Source organism: Octodon degus, unplaced genomic scaffold (assembly GCF_000260255.1).
Source record: "Octodon degus isolate 3935 unplaced genomic scaffold, OctDeg1.0 scaffold00015, whole genome shotgun sequence".
Taxonomy (NCBI): Eukaryota; Metazoa; Chordata; class Mammalia; order Rodentia; family Octodontidae; genus Octodon; species Octodon degus.
In genome coordinates this window covers 7,455,473-7,477,710 of record NW_004524591.1, presented here as the reverse complement: position 1 = coordinate 7,477,710, position 22,238 = coordinate 7,455,473, and the positions used below count along the sequence as shown (strand labels likewise).

The 22,238-nt window shown below is 34.0% G+C and overlaps 1 protein-coding gene across 1 annotated transcript in view; it reads left to right on the top strand.

Annotated features, from left to right (window-relative positions):
- Positions 1-22,238, top strand: part of Snx13 (sorting nexin 13) — a 149,307-nt gene that overhangs the window by 49,897 nt on the left and 77,172 nt on the right. The window contains exons 3-9 of the mRNA XM_004626552.3: positions 1,588-1,690; positions 3,524-3,613; positions 4,919-5,040; positions 10,627-10,748; positions 10,844-10,945; positions 12,492-12,580; positions 17,042-17,125. Coding sequence (XP_004626609.1) covers positions 1,588-1,690; positions 3,524-3,613; positions 4,919-5,040; positions 10,627-10,748; positions 10,844-10,945; positions 12,492-12,580; positions 17,042-17,125 — 712 coding nt within the window. The remainder of the gene's footprint in view (positions 1-1,587; positions 1,691-3,523; positions 3,614-4,918; positions 5,041-10,626; positions 10,749-10,843; positions 10,946-12,491; positions 12,581-17,041; positions 17,126-22,238) is intronic.

The window sequence follows — 22,238 nt, the reverse complement described above, 5'->3', positions numbered from 1 at the left end:
TTTATCCACTAAAGTATTGATAGTGTATACTTTTGTAGCCAAACCTATCCTTTATTTTTTAATATAAAGAAAACTTTGGAAACAAAAATACTTTTGTTCTTATTAGGGGATACCTTCAGTATAGTATCATGGTTACATTATGGCATTCTGTTACATTTCAGGTTTATTTAATCATAACCTTTTTTTTTGTTCTTAAAACTCACAATTGAAACTACTTATTAGGAACACTGTAACTTCAGATTATGTGTTAAGCTGTCTTACTGCTGTGGTTTTGTGAGGAAAGGTTAGTGTTTTTCGTCATGTTTCCTATTTTGTTTTTTGTGTGGGTAATAACCAGGTAAAAGGTAGAGGCAACTTTAATTTCAGTAGAATCAGATTAATCAGAGATAGGTGAAATTTACTGTCTTAGTTACTCTTCTCTCGTTGCTGGGACAAATACCCGACACTCAAAATGAAGGAAGGAAAAGTTTATTTTGCTCACAGTTACTGGAGGTTTCAGTCCATAGTCAGCTGGCTCTAAGGCAGAGCAGTACACAGCAGAAAGCAACCTTTCATGGCTGCGGCAAGGAGCAAGTGCACAGAGAGGGTAGCGTTGGCTCAGGCAGCTCACTTCTCTTTCTTCCTTACATTGAAATGCAAATTACCTGCCCCAGGGACAGGTGCAGGATCCACACCCACAACAATCAATTACAAACTCCTGAAGCTGCCCCAAGACTGCATGAGGCTTTGGGGGGACACCTATACACAAACCATAACATTTATTTAAGATTCTGAAATCAACCTCTTAACCAAACTTCCAGAATTAATTCCATGAACTAGTTTGACTTTATGTTTTCATGTTGTTTGAATTTGAAGACCAATTAAGTGGTAGATAATGACAAAAGCAGACTTTGAGAATTTTCTTCCTTTTACTAGTTGACCATGAGCACATTTAATATTTCACTGTTTTTTTCTTTTTTCACTAGTCTTTGAATCATTTAAGATTGATTACATTCGTTATAAGATGAAAATTAATTTTCTTGTTTCCGGGGCTTGAGCTTTTTGGCCAATTTTATATATAAGAAATAGTGATAACATTTAGTATTTACAGAGTTGCAGTTCTAAAATATTGTATCTAATTCTTTGTTTTAAAAAGTAGTTAAGCTTTGGAGGTACATTTATATTTATTTTCTCAATTTCAGCTTTATTTTAAAACAACATATAAATTGGATCATTTTCTTCTATGTAATACTTCACATTAGTTAACAAAACAGTTGTGTGATTTAGCTGTAGATTTAAATCTCAGTCATTGCCATCCTTATTAGCTAGCCTATTATTTAATGAGGGCTAATTTTTCTAAAGTGTAAAAATTAAGATTCTTTATGAAGGAAATAGAACTTTGAAAGGCATTATACAATTTATAAAATATTTTTAGTTGTTTCAAACTTCAGAACATGAACAAATTTGTCAATTTCATGCCTTTCGAAAATTACAGACTAAAGTTTAATGAACAGTAAGCTACAAAATCTGAAAAATATGCCAGGTAATAGATGTATAAAATTGCAGAAATATTTTGTTTTCCTGTCTTTAATGAATTTTTCTTTCTAGGGGCTTAGTGGTTACTCTCCTGTTTGGAAAAACAAACTCAGAAAAGTACCTAGAGCAGTGCGAACACTCATTTCTTCCTCCTACATCTACTGGGATTCCTAAGGTAAGTATTGTGTAGGAATGTGAAACTTCAGCATTCAGTTCTCTGCAGAGTTTGTGAAGTTTTCATTTGTACTATGGCTTGACAGATTTCTGTGGTACTCACTAATGTTTATTGTAAATTTATGGGAGATTTTCTCATTACATTTAGAAAATACATAATTTTAAAATTTCATCTTGAAATATATATAGTTTTAATAATTCAGGCCTGATTTCTTTTATCTGGAATAATGGCTTTGTTAAGTATTAGATTTTATAAGTAAAATTGGAATTGAGCATCAGATATGCCGTACCTTCAATTCTTGTGGGATGATTGTTTTTTTGTACATGAAGAACACAAATGACCTATTGTTGATGGAAGGGCATTATAGTTGGAGGTGAAGATGCAGGAGGTGCAAAGGTAAGTTGCTTGTGTATTGTTTTACATTGTAATCGCTCCATCCTGGTTTCCATATTGATAAACTAACATGTTGTAAGGCTTACAACTTGTTTAATTATCTGAAACTTTTTTTTTCTTGAGAACTTTTGTTAGTAGATATATTATTTGGGTTTGCTTGCAAGCCTTTGTGAAAAAGGAGGCCTTTTTGGGGAAACATTTCTTAGGCCTATATATTGTACATTTACTTGAGTAGCATATAGCATAGCGGGAAATATAAGAATTAAAATTCTAAATAGTAACAAATCATGATCAAGACTGGTTATACCAATTGTTTATTAGATGGTATAGAATAATTTTGATTTGTTGTTGCAAAAGTATGTTTGAGAAGAAAATCTTACAGTTCTTGAAGCATGTATTTTATATATAGTCATACATCATTTTGATATGTTCAGGAAAAGCATTATCTGGTGATTTTGTTGCCGTGTGGACATGTTTGGATGCAAATACAGAAACCTAGATGGTATAACATACTATGCAACTAGTCTGTATGGCCTAGCTTATTCCTAGACTGCATACCTGTGTATATATTATGTTGCTGTACTGAATTCAGTGGCCATTGTAACACAGTGGTATTTGTACCTCTAAGCATATCTAAACATAGAAAATGTACAGAGAAAACAGAGCGTGAAAGATTAAAAAAAAAAAATGGTGAAACTGTATAGGGCACTTGACAAAAATGGAGGTTTTAAGATTGGAATTTGGAGTGAATCAGTGAGTGGCGAGTGATTATAAAAGTCTAGGGTATCCTATACCCTACTGTAGACTGTAAATATGGTATGCTTTGGCTTCACTAAGTTTAGTTCTTTAGTAGTAAATTCACTTTAGACTACCATGACCTTTTTTACTTTCTGAATTTTTTAATCTTTCAAAACCTTTGACTCTCTTGTATTAATTTAAAACACAACTAAGAAGACACAAATACCTATATTAATCAAGGCCTAAACAGGGTCAGGACCTTCTGTTATTCTTACCCTCTGCATCTTGTTTCCCTATAAGATCTTCAGTGACAATAACACATGGCATCTGGAATCCTACCAGAGGTACAAGAGGGATAATGCAGAGAATTACTAATTAGAATCATCTAAATCATTCACTTTAATATTTTTGAAGTCTTATTTAACTATAACAACAGTATATCTGTACAGTTGTAATTTCCCCATATCATAAATAATGTTTACTTGTTTGATTACATTTTTGAAGATAGTTTAGATTTTTGTTTTCTATGTATTTAGTTTTGTTACCTTGAAAAATTATGTTTGGTCTATAGTACAGCCTTAAAAGTTATTTTTATATTGACTTGAGAATAGCAAAGGGAAGGTATAGTGAGTATTGAATTTGAATAAACCATCAAGATCTTTAAATCAAGAAACTGCTCAATAAAATATGGTTTTCTTCAAGTGCTTAGAAGAAATGAAACGGGAAGCAAGGACTATTAAGATTGATAGACGGTTGACTGGTGCCAATATAATTGATGAACCTCTTCAGCAAGTGAGTTTCAGTATGCTGTATTTGAATTTCATGTATTGTGTGCTAAGTATATTTCTTCTGATAGTACTAAGGTATACTTAGTATTAAATGGGGATAATTGAGCTATTTAAATACTCTGGTGGAATTTTATAATGTTCCTTTTGAATTTTGTACTTACAGATGCTGCTGCATTTTTTTTTCTTGTTCATTGATTGGTTTATTCATTCAAGTTGAGGGCTTGCTGTGTTGCTGTGGCTGGCCTTGAACTCATGTACTTGGGTGGTCTTCCTGCTTTATCCTCCTGAGTAGCTAGGACTACAAGCATGCTCTTGCTGCCTTTGCGGACTAATCTTGTATAATGAGGTGGTTCATGTAATATAAAACCTTTTAAAATTGCATCTGCATTTAGAAAAATTTTGGTGACTTCTGATGATGTTTCTGATATTACCATTAAAAATATAAAATTGTAGCTTGCAGATAAACAAGCTTAGTGGTAGGACAAATCAGACTTTTCTATTAGTTTTGTCACTTTTTAAAAAATGAAAGCTCTTGATTTGATTAAAAAAATGCTTGAAAAATGGAATGAGGTATATTCCCCACAAAATTCTTTGGTTGATGTTGTTAGTTATAAGATGATTGTAAATAATGTATACTTCAATATTTTAGTATTTTTTAAACCATTAGTTCATCCAATTTGTAAAGATGTACATTCACTGTATTAGTGCTGTTTATGGACTAATTGAACACTGTAGGCTGTGTTAAAAGTAGAGGGTAAGGGGCTGGGGATATAACTCAGTGGCACAGCACCATCTGGCAAGCATGAGGTCCTGAGTTTGATTCCCATAGCCCCCACTCAAACAAAACAAAAATTTTAAAAAGTGTTTTAAAAGTAGTAGTAGAATTAAGTGAACTGAATCATTTTTGAAGTCTCCAGTAGATCTTCTCATATCATGCAAAAACTTTTTTTAAAGTGTCCATCAACATTATTCTGTGTCTCATCCCATCAGCTGATTAAAACTTTTTAAAATGTGTGGAATTGAACATTTAGTTTTTTTTTCTCTAACTTTCTTTACCTGAATTTGGGTGAGACTTGGCAATGTTTTAATGCTTAAAAGATTTGGGCAGTGAATGAGTTGGGATAGCAGAATAATGTTTTAAAAACTTGTAATGGTTTTTAGCATGTTGATGTTTTTATAAGGAAGGCAGATATTTACTGCTGCAAGAGGAAAAAATACGTAAATTCACAGATACTCATTTTGTTTTAAAATAGTACTTTTTTTTCTAAATCCTAATAAGTTATAATTTTTTTCAATATTTTTATTATAGGTTATCCAGTTTTCCTTGAGAGATTATGTCCAGTATTGGTATTACACACTAAGTGATGATGAATCTTTTCTTCTTGAAATTAGGCAAACTCTTCAAAATGCACTCATTCAGTTTGCTACGAGGTAAGGTTACTGCATTGTATTCGTGCAGAAAAATTTAGGTATATTCTTTATTCCAATAGTGAAAGTACCTATTAGTATAAGGGGGAGGGTTGTTAATTAAAAGATAAATAGAACAATCTATTATATTGTATGATAATCTATAAAGTATAGAACTGGAACCCTTACAAATTTTAAATTCTAGTCTTGAGGTTTTTATAAAATGCCTTGGTGCAGCCCTACCCTTTTACCCTCTTCTATAGATACTCTTGCTTTACTTGCATGTTATAGAAGTAGATTGGTTTTGATGTAACTTTTTCCTGTGATTTCAGTTTAACTGTTCTCTTAATATTTATATCTACCTAATGAAAATCCTCTTAGGAGAAGAAGAAACCAAAGAAACAAGTACAAATTTGATAATAGGTTTATATGCATTCCTCAGTGGTTTATTGTCAGAATCAAATTCATCTTTATTTTAAGTAGTGTTTTGGGCCAAATTTGTATCAGTCAGGTGCTGGGGTTACAGCAGTGAATAAAACCAACTGATTGCTCATTTGAGTTAAATGAAAATAATATGTGTGGTAATGTTGTAAAAATTCTGGAGCAATTCAGAAAAGTAGTCTTTACGCTGTCAAACAACCATGATTACATAGATTAGGAAACTAAGGCCAGGAAAAGTTATGGGGTTCGTTTGCAGGTTAGCCAGTGAGTTAGAGTTGGAATTGAAATTTGAATGTGTGCAACAGTCTTGTGTTCCTTCTCTTACCTGCTGTCTTTTTTTTTCCTATAATTTTGTTGAGAAACAGATAGCAATGAGACAGTTTCAAATCAAATTGGTAGGGCAGTTTCAGTAATTAACACATTGCATACATTCTTCCTAGTGGTTATTTGCTGTACTAGATGCAGACATGATACCCTATCCACAAACACTACTAGAACAAATCCCTCTATTCATTAAGAGAATGTAACCATATATCTATCCTAACCATTTTAAATACACAAATACAAAATGGACATTCATCTGTATCCCCTTTTTTTCTTTTTCCGTCATTTGAATATTACAGGTGTGTGAACTCAGCAAAATATTCTAAAAGAGTCCAGTAGTCCATAATAGTATTGGGTCTTCTGCTTGACTGGCAATGTCAGAAATTGTTGACCTGAGTCCCCTATAGCTCAATATAACAGCATGGCTTTACTTCTTATACTTCGTTTTTGTACTTTTCTGCTGGATGGTTAAGATCAAAATAAAGCAAGACCTATGCAACAATAGTTGTAGCTTTTGGATCTGATAAGGTCAGTGAAATCTACTCAGGATTTATCCTGAGATATCCTGTACCTCAGATTGTAGATCCTTTGTCAGTGTCAGCCATGTGGATGAGTCACAGCCCTGCTGTCTTTTGTATTACAGAACTCCTTGCTTTTTATCCTCAATCTGTATGTATGTATGTATGTATGTATGTATGGTACATATGTATGTACTTACCTACCTGCCTACCTTTAAATCAAACATTCTGTGATATCAAATGTAGTATTCAGGTGATTATTTGGAAAGCTAGGGTTCATCCAACTAACATTTATCTGAATATAAATTTTTACTTGGCTAGGACCCTTGAGTTCTGACAAACTAAAAACTGGTAATAACTTCTTTAAAGAATTTTAGGATAAAAAACAGTATGAAGGCTCTTAGCTTACTGAAAGTTCAGTAAATGCTTTCTGGTTTGTGCCTTTTGTGTGAAGACTTTCCTGTCTTTCTACTAGTACAAAAATGTGTCATACTGGAACTTCCACCACTGTTTCTACTGCCAGTATCAAATTTAGAAATTAGTTCTGTTTCCAGTCGCTCAGATATTCTTAAAATCTTTGTTCTGTTCTGTGTGCTGTGAAATATGTGACATACACATGTTGCCTGTTTTCAGCTTATGGTGTTGAATAGGGCTTATTTAATCAGGCGACTACAAACCTGAAAATACATACAAACTATTCTCCCTCCTTGCCAGCAAATGCTTTCATAGATTTGACTTTAAAAAAACAAACTTTTTAAAATTTATTTTGTACATGGTCTCGCTATGCAGCTTGGACTTATAGTGATCCTCCTTTTGCAACCTCCCCAGTGCTAGGATTACAGGCATGCACCACCGTGCCATTTCCGTGGCCAGCAGAGTGCAGGGCTGGCATGACATGTGGTGCTGGGGATTGAACCTGGGTCCTTGCACTTGCCAGGCAGGTGCTTAGACCTGTGTTGCCAGCCCTAGATTTGCCTTTTAAAGTGGACCTGTAAAGTCAAGAGAGATTTAGGACCATCCAATACATAATTCATATTTAATTATCAATTTTGAGAAACTACAGGACATCAGTATACAGTGAATTACTAAATTTTGAGGGAAAGTGGGAAGAAATAGACATAATTTGAGTCTTATGTCCTGGTTTTGAGCTTTAGCTCTGTTACTTATTAAGCCCTGTAGCCATTATAGGGCAAAACACACAATTCTTTGAGTCTGGAGATGATAACCTATATCCCCATGTCCTACCAGGTTCTTAGGGTTAAATGGTATCACATGTAAGAGCACTTTGCAGTGTTTGCAGTAATAACATCACATGTTAACAGTTTCTGTTATTCTTATTGCAGTTGGGAGAGGGAAACTTTCCTTGAAAACTCTTGAGTTGTCTTTAATGTGGAATCTCTGTAAGTTAGACTGAAGCTCTTCAGGAGCGTGAATCCTTGATATTAAGTGAGTTTTATTCTCATTTCAAATAAGATATTATAACAGGACAGAGAGCCCTGGGCTAGATGTCAGATCTGTATTACTATTTTACTTTTATGGCTAAGTTATAGTGTACTTAGAAGAAAATGTCTTAATATTTTTGTAAAACAAGGACACTAGAATGTGTTGCAAATTCAGACTTTTGGTGGACAAATGAGAAGATATGAGTGAAACATTTTGTAATCAGCCAAGAAACGGCATTGTGTATTTCAGTCATTTAGCACACAGTAACTGTTATGTGAACATACTAGTTTTGTTTTTATTGTTGTTATTACTATGTCCCTGGGTTATGTATACATATTCTTTGACCTTAGCTTTTTTTAATGGAGACAGAGGGAAGATAGGGAATACAAAATTACAGCACATGAAACGGAGAGAAATAACGTAGTTGTTTACCTGGTAGTAAAAGCATTTCATCATAATAGAGATAGAATGAATCAGAAGAATTGATGTAGATGACCTATGTTGAGATTGAAACTAGCCCTCAAGGATGGGTATATTGACATAGATAATTGAAGGACATATTGGGAAAGAGCAGTAGTGTAAATGAAGTTCTGAGAACAAGGATAAGGGCGATATGTAGAAACTAATCAGATTCTGGCAAAGAAGGAACATACTTGGTCTTGAACGTGAAATGTGATTATAGAATTCCTTCATGTATATTAGCCTTGGCCTTAAGTTTAGGGGAAGAAAAATATATTCTAATGTCACTGTGTTTTTCTGATGACTTTTCTTAGAGACAGATAGTCTCTAAGTCTCGTAATCCTTTTTCAAAAGCTTTGTTTCCATTTTTCCTTCTCTCTTGTTTTTTGTTTTCCTTTCCATCCGTTTTCTCTCCTACCTCCTTAGTTCCCCTTCCCAATTAACATTCTCTTGCTTTTTCACAGTATCTTTTAAGTCGTGTCATCTGTTTGCATCTTGTTCACAGCTGCTTTTGTGCTGTAATGGCAGTTAACTGGTTATGAGAGAGACGATATGGCCTGGGGGATTGCCTAAAATAGCTCATAGTTGGCTCTTTTGAAAAAAGATTACTGATCTCAAGCGTGCATATCTGTGGCTATTAAACCATTTAAGAAGCAGTATTAAATATATAAGAAATATATTAGAATGAAAATCACAGAAAGTTATGTATGACAGTATTTCAGTGACATAAACTTTGTAAATAAATGTGCACTTACAGTGATCTTTGGATAGTAGGTTTATGGTTCATTCAGGCAACTTAAAGAATGTTATAAGATGGGCATTTATCACTTGATAGCCTGAGATAGATAAGAACATTCAGCAATAAGCGATAAAGATGTACCAGATAACTACTTTTAAAAATTGCCTTTTCTCTTTTCTGTTCTCTATTTTATGAATCCAGGTATATATTGTCATTTGTTCTTTTGCTTTTCCTTTTAACTTTTCGTATTGTATTGTATTGTATTGTATTGTATTGTATTGTATTGTATTGTATTGTATTGTATTGTATGTGTAGTACATTCTGGGGATTTAAGCTGGAGAGCACTGAGCTATATCCCTAACCCATTTGTTTTGTATTTGAGGTAGCCTCACATAATTTTTTTTTTGTGTGTATTTTTTTAGGGAAGGGTCTACAGGGTGTATTCAGGGTCTCACTACTAGATGGGACTTGTAGTGCTTCTCCTGTTTAAAGCCTCCCAAGAGCTAAGATTACAGGTGCATGCCACCATGCCCAGCCTCAATTGTAGTCTCAGTGCACCCCAGGGGCAGGGCCAGCGTTGCAAGCCAGTTTTGTTGTCCTTGTTTGTTTTTTAATTTCCTGAGACAGGATCTTACTGTGTATACCAGGCTAGTCTCAAACTCACAGAGACCCTCCTGCCTTAACCTCCCAAGTGCTGGAATTACAAGTGTATACCACAGTACCTAGCAATTATTTAGTATATAATTTTTTTCAGTGATTATTTCTGATGATTGTATTTTTCAATGCTATTTTATACAAATAGGCTTATATGAGTGGTCCTGTATTTTTGTTGAGAATTTAGGTTATATAACTAAATAGCAAAATATGGAGAATTCAGAACAGATTTAGAAGAAACATTCAAGCAAACGAAACCATTCTCAATGTTATGTATTCTTTTATCCTGCATTGAGAAATATGGGATATATCCATGGCCAAACTCATTTCAGATTTAAATATAAAAGTTATTATTATTATTATTATTTTATTTTATTTTATTTTTTTTTGGCGGAACCGGGGATTGAACTCAGGCCCCCGTGCTTGCCAAGGAAGCGATTATTCCACTGAGCCATCTCCCCCGACCCTAAATATAAAAATTGTTACTTTTTCCTGTTTTGAGAATTTAGATAGTGATTTTTTTTCTTTTCTTTTTTTCTTTTTTTGTATTCTAGGGAAGAGTCTGAAGGGTGTTCAGGGTCTCACTACTAGAGCAGACTCATAGTGATCTGTCTGTTTACAGCTTCCCAAGAGCTAGGATTATAGGCGAGCGCCACCACGCCCAGTCTCAAATGTCACAGCGCACCTCGGGGGTGGGGCCTGCATGGCAGGCCCGGGGATTGACCACCAGCCCATGCGCCAGGCGCCTTAATCCACTGAGTGATTTGGCTGGCTTAGATACTGCTTTTTTAACACATAAAATAATTAAAATAATATTAGTCAATGACTTACAGAAATAGAGTGTATTTTGACAGCCTTATGGAGTCCAAGATGTAATCAGCATAGATTTGTAGACTTTGTGATAATCATGTTGAGTCAGTAGTCATTAAAAAGGCAAAGATTTATACGATCTGAAGAGAAACCAGAGTATGGGTCAGTAGTAATTAAAATGAACTTTTTTTGTATGCTTTTATGTGATGTGTCTTTTATAAGGTCAAAAGAAATAGACTGGCAACCTTATTTTACTACACGAATTGTAGACGATTTTGGCACACACCTAAGAGTATTCAGAAAGGCTCAACAGAGAATAACAGAGAAAGATGATCAAAAGAAAGGTATTTTCTTTATTTCATTTGAAAATTAGGATTTAAAAGTCAAAAATTTTCCTTTATCACTTTGTATATATCGAATTTTTCCTTTCCTTTTCCAGGTACAGCAGAAGATCTTATAGATTCCTTCTTTGAAGTTGAAGTTGAAATGGAAAAGGAAGTTTGCCGTGACTTAGTGTGCACGTCTCTGAAAGATGAAGAAGGTTTTCTTTTTAATATACCTCTTTTGATGGTGTTAGCTAGTTAAAGACAAGTTAGCAGACCACATCTGAGAGTGTAATCATTCTCATACAGAACAAGTAGTAGTAGCATAATGAAAATACTGCATTTTATTTTAACTCTTAGAAGATATTTTTATTTTCAGTGATTGAAGATTAACCTTTTATAATATAGCGCACATTTTATAATTATTTCAATGAGCTCTAGTAATTATTCTCTTGACATTATTATTAACCTTCAAGAATATAACTGTTAAACCTAAAATATTTTCTAAGAGAATGATTATATGACTTCCAGTAAAATGTACAGATTGAATGAACTTGGCCTTTCTTTATGGGGCTTTAGGTCAGATAAGTTTTAGTTGAAGGTGTTTGGCCAGTTTTATGATTAAGTCTTTGCTACTTGGTTTATTATTTAATTGACAGGTTTATCTGTTTTAATTTTATTCCCAGAAAGTGTCAGCATTTTTGTTGTGGAAATTATTTTCTTAGATTTTGAAAATGTGCTAAACTTTTCTTTTTTATTTTCCTTTCTTTTTCTAATTTTTCTTCTTCCCTTTTTACATTTATTTTGAAATTCAGCTTTTGTCAGTTCACTTAGCACTATTATGAAATAATTGCTGACTCTAAGAATAATGTGATATGTAATACATTTATATAAATTGAGTTATCTTAAATCAATAAAGAGTATACTCTTCCTTTGTTATTATCTACTATAGATAGTGGAAATTATTTTCTTGGAAAGAAAACAGGATCTGGGAAGATAACTTGGTGGTCTAGCACCTGTCTGGCAAGCACAAAGGGCCTGGGTTCAGTTCCCGGTACTGCATACTCTGCTGACCCTGGAACCCAGACAAGCTGTGCTGCGTGGTGGTGCATGCCTATAATAATCCCAGTGCTGGAGAGGCTCAGACAGGAGGATCACTATGAATCTGAACTGCATAGTGAGACCCTAAGTCCAATAAATAGAAAAAGAAAGAAAATAGAGATATAAAAAATTACAGAAAAATACACACCTATAATATTCAAATAACGGAACTTAACAAAAAAAGGGTATACAGATGATTGTATCTGTGTATTCAAAGTGGTTTGGATAGCTATATAGTTACATTCTCTTAATGAATAGAATGATTCTTGTACAGCAATTAACCACTAGGAGGAATGTATGCAGTGTTTTAATTATTGAAACTGTCCTACTGATTTGATTTGCAACTGTCTCATTGCTATTAATAAAATTATGGGAAAAAATTACAGATATATATTTAGATGCACAAATAACTTTTTTAGAATGTGCAGTGATGTGTGGTTAAGCACAAAATACGTAACAGAATTACAAATTAGTCTTGAGTAAAGAGTAGTAATTATTTGTAGAATGGTGAAGCAATTCTTAATGAATATGTGTGTGTATTACTAAAGCAGTAAGCTAGTAAAACTAAGGAACTGTTTACTTCTTTTTAATCTGTCCTGTTTTAAAATTAGGTGGAAACTTCATGTTTTCTAATGTTATTATAGCTACTTTTTCTGTTTTTAGGATTCCTAAGGGATTTGTGTGAGGTCTTATTATATTTATTGCTACCTCCTGGAGATTTCCAGAACAAGATCATGCGATACTTTGTCAGGGTAAGCTTAAACTCATATCAGATAATGATTGTAAAGAAACTTTGAGAATTAGCTCTCAAATGTTTTAGTTTTAAGAACCTCTTAAACTCTTTAAAAATATTGAAGACCCCGAAGTGCCTTTGTTATGTGGCCTTTCTCAATAATATTTCTGTATTATAAGTTAAAACCAAGAAAATTTTGAAATAAAAGACAAACATGTATTCCACTAACTGACAAATGGATTATACACTGTCATGTTCCTTTTGAAAAATCTCACTGTATGCTTGTGGGGCAGTAAGAATGTAATGGTAAGTAAGTCTTATTTTGAAGATGGTTTTGATTTTGGTTCCCCTCTTTCTCAGTCCCTAAGAGGTCACTGGCTGATCCTTTGAGAACTTAGGTGCTTGAATTTTGGTTATAACGAAAGTAAGCTTTTTGTTGGGCTTTTTTTTTTTTTTTTTTTTTTTTTGGTGGAACTGGGGATTGAACTCAGGCCCTTGCGCTTGCCAGGGAAGCGCTTATTCCACTGAGCCATCTCCCCAGCCCAAAAGTAAGCTTTTTAATGTGTCTGTAATATTATAGCTTTACTTAAATTACGGTAGATGAAAATAATGCTTCTGGACGGAAAGTTGAAAGTAACACTGAGCAGCTAATGTTCTACTAAGGTTATATTTGGAAGATGAATAAGATGAAAGAAATAGTCTTGGGTTCTATTTGCTTAATGTAAACCTTTGAAGTAAAACCGTTGAAATGTACAGAGGGAACATCTGGCTTTAGGTGCTAGTTATAATTGAAAAATGCTAGCTATTTTAAGACCACATCCTAATTGAATAATTAAGAAAAGGTTTGAATTTTCCTTAAAAAGTTTGTGATATTTTTAGTCTTTCCTCCTATAAAATGGACACCAATTCTTAAAGCATGGTTTTATGCTTATATATTATTGTTTAAGCAGTACCAACATAACTTCCTAATATTTGCCTGCCTGTCTTGAATTCAGTGTACTTTGTAGTTATAATAGCACTTAAGTGAAATGATTAGAAAATGCTGATTTGTTTAAGGAGAATAATAAAAAAAAGTAAAAATGGTACAGAATTTCAAAACAAGATGAAAAGAAATTAACAATGGTTGTTATATATTGTTATCTTCAAAGAAGTTGCTTGGATTATCAGATACAGGAATGTGAGATTGGTCGAACAATATAAACACTAACTGTTCCTTTCAATGAACTAATAGAAATTAGTAGTATGATAATCTTAGCTATCGTGTGTGTGTGTGTGTGTGTGTGTGTGTGTGTGTGTATTCTCTTTTCCTTTTCCCCATCCCTGTTATTCTTTCCTATTTGAGCAGTGTCTTTCCCTTTCACTATATTTATATTGTACTTTTTGGATCTTAGTTACTCTTTCAGTTTCTTACACTAGCGAGACAGTGTGATGTTTACACATAAGAGTCTGATTCATTTCACCTATGAGTATGGTCTCTAGTTGTATCTATTTACTTATAAAAGCCTTGAGTTTATCTTTCTTTATAGCTGATTAATTCTCCATTGTTTAAAAATAGCACATCTTTTTTATCCATTCCTTAGTTGATGGGCATTTAGATGGTTCCAAGCTTTAGCTGTGACAAATTGTGAAAGTGCTAAGGTTTGATGAGAAGAGTCTGATGGACTAGTCTGTATTTGGTCATGACCGACTAGGTATTTGGTGTAGTCATTTTCAAAGGTCGTAAATATATGGTATGTCTGTCACTGGATTCAATATATAACCAAATTTCTGCGTTCTTCCTAAATGTTTAAATACTCATTCCACAATTCTTTACATGCCATATTAATAAGTTTAAAATTATATCTCTAGTTCAGACTTCCCTTCTGAGCTCTGCCATACTCTTATGAGCTGCTCACTTGAAATTGTCACTTGAGTAACTCACAAACCCTTTCAATATTAATGTTCAAAATGAAGTATTATCCTTTACCCCAGTGCTGTCTGCCTTTTAGTTTTCTTTTCATTTCAGTAAATGGCATGACCACAGAATAAACCTTTCAGGTACTGAGTCCTTCCAGAGGCTTACAAGGCCCATTGTGGTATCATTTTATTTCTCTAGCCTTCATGCCATGAGTGTTACAGAAGACCAGCGGGTAGGCAGTCCATGAAGTGGTAAAATGGATTTTATTAAGAAAACAAAACTTTAGCATAGAACTGGGCTCAGATTTTAATATAAGAACAAGTGGGTATTTATAGTTACAGAGGAGGGTTGGGATGGTGAATGGAAAGTTACTAAGAAAATTATCAAGTGTAAAGGATAAGTGTCTAAACAGCCTTGCTGGGATTCTTGCCAAAGGCAGAGCAGGATAATCAGATTGTCAAGAGGAGGGGATGAGGAAGTAGATCAGATACTGAGGGTAGGAGAGTTCTGGCTAAACATACTTAACAGGATTTGTGCTAAAATTGCTTGCTGCACTGATGAAAGGCTGAAGCCTAATTGAGAAGAGGGTTCAAGGAGCCTACTGAACTTTGGTCAAGGATAAAATCTTTATTAGATGTCACTATACTCTAGTCACATTTGCTTTCTTCCCCAAAAGTGCCATTTTCCTCCTCATTCACACTGGGCTGTCTTACATGCTTTTTTGCTTTGCTCAGATGGTATTCTTTTGGCTGAATAGTATTCATTTCTCATGTCAGTGACTCTTCCTCAGAGATGTCTCTCTGACTGCTGAATCTTAACCTCCCTTATAATTCCCAATTGCTGTAGATAGTCTTAGTTGTTTTCCTTTATAGTATTTTGCCATATTTTAAATAATTTAGTCATCATTAAATTCTTAGTGGTTAACATAGTACTTGGTACACAGCAAATACTAAATCAGAATTAGTTATGAGGCAAGAGACATCCCATTTGCCCTCTTGCTGGCTGTAGTGCACATGCATTGAATTCCTTTGGGATTATGGTGACTCCTAAGTGCTATGAATGGGCATCTGCTTAGTTATATGAGATTATTTTTTAAAATATGTAAGATTGTGATGAGCATATCTATGTATTATAGAATTTTTTAAGCTAGTATTTCCTTTTTGCTTGAATATAATTGAGTAAGGATATAATTGTAGAGCACTAAATATAACAAATCAGTTTTTGTTCTTTTCAGTTACGAGTTCTTTATCAGTTTTCTTTTGTCAGTAATTAAAGTTAGGAAAAGATATTTTTGATTTTTTTTTTTTTTTTTTTTTTTTTTTTTTGCGGAACTGGGGATTGAACTCAGGCCCTTGCGCTTGCCAGGTAAGCGCTTATTCCACTGAGCCATGTCCCCAGCCCCTAGGAAAAGATATTTTTGCTAAGTTTAAATATTAGCAAATGAAGGAGCCTTTTCAGGGGGTAGACCTTTTATATGGTTTATATAAATCTTGGTATTTGATTGAGTTGATTGCTATGTAATTGCCTTTACCTTCTTTTTATTAGGATGTTTTATTCATAGCCTTAGTGACATTGTGTCTTTACATGGAAGTGGCAACTTTGTCATGGAGCCTCTCACTAGGCTCTGTAGGAATTGTTGAGTCCTATGATTAACGCTTAACTAATTATATCTTTTTATTAGGCAAATTAGAGAGAAGTCTCAAGTTTTCTAAGATAAGCTAACTACATTAGCTAATAAACATTAAATTTACTTAAAATTCTCTTCCATGTTTTCTTTTCTCATTTTGAAAACAAACTTTGGAAAAGCTTTTCCTTGTGCATGCTTTCTCCTTGCAAAGTACACTTCGTAATATGAGCACATGTTGTCAGAGACATAATGTGAAATAATTACATGCATATTTTTTAAGACAGACTAAAATTAACTTTAAGGAAGAAGTTTCTTGTAATTTGTGGCTAAAAATTACCAGAATCTTCATTGTGTCTGTTGGAAATTGATCATAGAGTAATAGTTCTTAGACTTGCACACTTTACTGCAGTATAATTATACAGAATCTTTTTTTTTTTTTTTTGCGGAACTGGGGATTGAACTCAGACCCTTGCACTTGCCAGGGAAGCGCTTATTCCACTGAGCCATCTTCCTGGCCCACAAAATCTTTTTTTAAAGAAAAAAGGACTATCTTCTAGTAATGTCTGTTAGAAAATGGCCTGTATAAATTAGAGATCTGGTAAGAGAAATAAATTGATCTTTTGGTTAAGAAAAATAAAATATATTAAGCTAATTATTTAGCTTTCAATAATATTTTTTATATTTTCATATCACAGGCATAAAGATATATTAATTAACTTTTTGCTTCTTTTCACCAGCTCTAGTTGTTATTGTGGAGATGTATTCAAGTTGATATGGTAGTTTAACTCAAGTATGGGATATCACTCAGTGCTAGTAGGGATAAGATATAAAGCATCTTCTTTTACATTGATCTGTATTGTACCTGTGTTATACAATAGTGTTGTATAAGAAAGTTTTCCAGTGAATTGAGAAGTATATTTGATCATATTTAATGTTTTTCTAATAATTTTTTTTAGGAAATTCTTGCACGTGGAATTCTTCTTCCGTTAATAAATCAACTCAGTGATCCTGATTATATTAATCAGTTTGTCATATGGATGGTAAGTACCTGAAGGGAGGGTAAGGGAAATGGGGGGGAATATGACTCAAGATATGTTATATAGAGGTACAAATTCCGTATGATGAATGTGATCATTATAGGTACCTGAAATGTACCAATAAACTTAAATGTTTTGAAAATAGTAAAATTAAGATCACAACTATGTCTTTAAAAGTTTTTTAAATATAAAAATAGTTTGATTATTTATAAGGTGATAAACAACAATTTACTGAAGAATTTAAAAAATATTTCCAAAGTATTCCCTGTATTTGTTTAAAAACCAGATTTTTTTAATGACTGCATATACAGATTATGATCAGATATCCTTTATGCAAAATGCATGGGACCCTAAAATGTTTTGGTGTTGAGTATTTACATATACATGATATTTTGAGGCTAGAACTCTTCCAAACATAAAATTCATTTCTATTACATATATACCCCCTTAACATGGCTTGAAGGAATTTTACGTTTATATTCATTAAGGAGATTGGACTGGAATTCTGTTCTGGTTGGATCTGATGCCCAAAGAAATGACTTTGGAAGTATTACATCACTTTCAGTTTTTTAAAAGAGCTTAAAGATTAGTGGCCTTGATCTTTAAAGTTTTTGTCAAATTCATCAGTGAATCTGTCAGAACTTGGGCTTTTCTTTTTGGTAGTTTTTTACTTCCTTATTGACTGATTTGGGTTATTTAGACTTTATGTCTTCTTGATGCAGCTTTGTAATTTATATATGTAGGCATTTTTCCTTTTTTCTGGGGATTTCCATCTTTATTAGTACAGGTTCACAGAGTAGGTATGGGTAATCTTCTGATTTCTTTTCTATAGGATACATCGTGATTTCACCATTTTAATTCCTAATTGTGTGAGTTTGTATCTCTTTTTTCTTTTTTTTAGATAAGGATATCCAAGTGTTTGTCTGTTTTATTTAGTCTTTCAAAGAAGTAACTCTTAGGGCTGGGGAAATAGCTCAGTGTCATAAGCACCTGACGGGCAAGTACAAGGTCTGGAGTTCAATCCCCAGTAACACACACACACACACACACACACACACACACACACACGCACACACAGAACAATTCGTTGATTCTTTACATCTTCTTGATCTGTTTCATTTATTTCTGCTTTGATCTTTATAATTTCATTCTTTATATGAGCCTTGGGCTTAACTTTTCTTTATTTTCTAGAATCTTGAGGTTTAACATTGTTATTTATTTGAGCTCCCTCAATTTTTTGGTTATGGGAACTTACCACTATAAATTTCCCCTTCTTGGACTGCTTTCATTGTGTGCCATGAGTTCTGGTGTGTTATATTGGCATTATCTTGTAATTGTAGAAACGAATTTCTTCTTTAACTTCATCTATGATCCATTAGTTGTTCAGGAGAGTTATTTAATTTCCATGTGTTTAGGTACTTTTCATAGTTTTGTTTGCCCTTTGCTTCCAGTTATGTTGCACTGTGATCTGATAATATGAATGGAATCAGTTCATTTGTATTTATTTAAACATATTCTATGAGCAAGCATGTGGTCTGTTTTGGAGAAAGTCCCAGTGCCTCTGTTAAGAATATATATTCTGTTGTTATTGAGTGGAGCACTATGTAGATAGCTTTTTAGTCCATTTGTTCAAAAGGTTGGTTTAAGTATGATATTTTCTTGTTTGTTTATTTATTTATTTATTTATTTTGTGGAGTTGATCTATTTGTGACAGTGGGGTATTGAGGTCTCCCATTATATAATAGCTTATCTGATTTTTCATATCCATTAATGTTTCTTATAGTTGAGGGTACCAGTATTTGGTGCATATATATTTATAGTGGTTAGCTTCTCTTCTTGAAGTTTTCCCTTAACAAGTATATAGTGACCTTCTTTGTCTCTTCTTGGCTTCAAATCCACTTTGTCTGCACATAGAATAGCCATTCCTGCTTTTTCCAGGTTCCTACTACATGGAATATTGTTCCATCCTTTGATTTTCAGCCTACAAATTTCTTTTTGAGTTAAACATTTTTAACATTAAACATTTGTGTGTAACATTTTTGGATACTGTTTCTTGGTCCATTCTGCAAATCTTTTTTCTTTTGATTCGTAACTTGAGACCATTCACATTGATGCACGCTGGCTTAGTGGTCATGAGTCTCTTCAGGTGTATATCTTTATCATGGAAGTATCTTACTCAGTTTGGAAGGTTAATTTTACATCACTCTTGGTTAGAGAGTTTGTTTGTTTTCTTTTAGGTCTTGCAATATTTCACTCCAAACTCTCCTTGACTTAAGGGTTTATGTCTGCTCTGATACTGATGTATTTTCCTTTGTAAGTGATTTGTTTCTTTTCTAACAGCTTTTAACATTCTGTTTTTGTGGTGAATTTTGGGAATTGTGACTATTTTATGCCTTCCTATAGTTTTTTTTTTTTTTTCCTTCCTGATCATGGTTAATTGGAAAAAGCTCTATATGCTTGTGTTCTGTATGTCAAATTCTTTTTCCATACTTGGAAAGTTTTCTGTTAGTACTTCTGTAAGCAAGTTTTTCATGTCCTTTGTGCTATCTTCTGAATTTTCATTGAATTCCTGTGTTGGGTATTCATGATTTCCTTGTCCTTGCTAAGCTCCTCTTTTTTTTTTTTTTTTTTTTCATAGCTACTCTGTTTTCTCTAACCATTTCCTTCATTATGTTCATTATCTCACTAGTTATCTGTGTAATTATTTCTGTTTTGGTTTTTGTCAAGACAGTTATTCATCTGTTTTGTTATTTCCGCTAATTATTACCATTTCAGAAAGTTCAGCTGGGTGACTTGTTTCCTTCCACTTTAATTCCCTCTGGATTTGCCTTGGGTGAATTGAGAGTGTTGGGTTGAATCTTCCATTTATTCTAATTTGTTTTCTTTGCTTGCTTGCTTGTTTTCTTTACTGAGCCTTGTTCATTGTTTATGGAAGGTAGCTTTGTTTCTAGTATTGAGACCTCTGAAGGAAGTGACTACATTTCAGAGATGTCTTCCAGGTGCACTGGCCGGGGATCCTACCTTTCGTTTGACAGGGATAGGTTGCAGCCTGTTTGTCCTAGCATCTAGTTATTTGATAGTGGGCTGTAGTATTGTTTATACCTCCAGACAGCGTAGGTATTGGGATGTGAGGAAGATCAGTTTATCATAACTGTGTCAGCTTGGCCAAAGTAGTGTGATCAGTAATAACAGCATCAAACACAGACTAGAAAATGACAAGCTCTGATGACTAATAATTAGCCACCTATAACCTAGATACAATATTGTATAGTTATATAACAAAGTCTCAGAGAGACCAGAAAATTACATACAGTAAATAGGCAGTATATAGAGTAGTTTTATCCTAAGGGGAGAAAACTTAATAGGGAGAAGAGGGGGAAAAAAGAAAAAAAAATGAAGGAAAAAAAGAGAGGTAGAAGTAAGGCTGAAGAAAAAGGGAAGATCACCTGAGCTCAGGAAAATGGTGAAGAAGACAGGAAGAGGAGGGAAGGGAAAGGAAAAAAAACAAAAACAAGAACAAAATAACCTTAAGCATTGATCACATAAAAAGCCAAAACAAGCAATCAAAAAGAAAATAAAAACAAAAGACCAATAGCAAAGAAAATAATAAAATACATTTCTCTGTGATTTCAAGCCTGTGGTTATTATCTGAGGTCTATGGTTTTGTGAGTGTTCAATTCAGAGGCATTGACTCTTGCTCTTGCTGGTAGACAAGGGAGGCAGTCAGATCCCAAATCCATGCAGGATAATACCAGCAAGCTGGCAGTGGGATTAGGGTGGTGTGCCTGTTTGGGACTTAGAAATCCACAGAAATTCAATTTCACCCTGACCTCTGGTCATGGAGTAGGGCCTGAGTCCTTTCATTTATAACACTCTGGTGTCTCTTGCAGGCCTGACCTCGGGTCCTTCATCTTGGACGTCTCCATGGATGTCCGTCACCCAGTCACTGTGGCAGTTTAACATTGGGAGCCCTGAGATGAAGCTAGACCATGGCTGTCCTTAATCCCAGGTTCAGTTGGCCCCTCCCTGAAGTGGCATCTGACCATTTGCCCTCTCCAGGGGATTGGGGGAACAAACACTTAGGCTGGAGTCATGTGCCAGCTGTTGTAGTGCAGAGCATACCCCGCTCTAATCCACTGGTGCATCTCTTCCTGTGGACCTCTGTAATCTGCATTCAGTGTGTCTATGTAGATTCTCTCTACCTTTCTCTTGCCACAAGCCAGGAGCCAGAAAGAAAATGCAGATTGCCCCTTTTTCTGTGTTGTGGTCTGACTCGTTAATTTTTGGGTAGGCTCCAATTTTCTTTTCCCTTTCTAGGTCCAAGGAATCAACTTCCCTAATCCCTTACACCCCCACATTACTATTTTCCAGTGTTGGGATTCTGAATCTTGAAGATACTAATTTATTGCTGCTTGCCACTCACTATCTTCCTGGAAGTCTCCTATTGAAGGAATTTTATACAGTATTTTTAGTGTGCCTGTGTTTGGACTGTGACCTGGCACATGAAATAAATGTAGCATTTTCTACTTAGAACATCATGTCACTACTCAGAAAGTTTTGGGTTTTCAATTTTTGAATTAGAGATGCTTAACTAGTGCAGTTTATCTCAGCTCATGAACACATCTGTTTGCAATTTGATTTGCAAGTAAAAACATTTAGCAAAATTTTGCTTCCATTTGCAAACTCCATCAGGTAACAGACATACATAGCTCTCTTCCTCACACACACACAAATCCATCTATCTTCCCCAAAATCCTAAAACAAATTAGGTTCATAAATGGAGGTACCACTGTATTTGGTTTTAAAAACAGTACAAGGTCTTAATTACTTAAATGCTTTGTAATTCACATTTTATATTATATAATAGGAAAATGGAGGAAACAACCCTAGAATGATAATCAGAGTGTCTGTGTTTTAGGTGTTTTTGTAAGTTGCTTCATGTGTCTGTGAGTGGGTAACTCATTGTTTTAGCATCTGGCTGATACATTTTTTTTTTTTGGTAAAACACATTTTCTATTTATTTTCACATTCCAAAGAGGAAAACAAATACATATGATAACAATAAAATTCTTCATAGGAAAATTTGCATGGGTTTAGGTACACAATTTCTGTATAA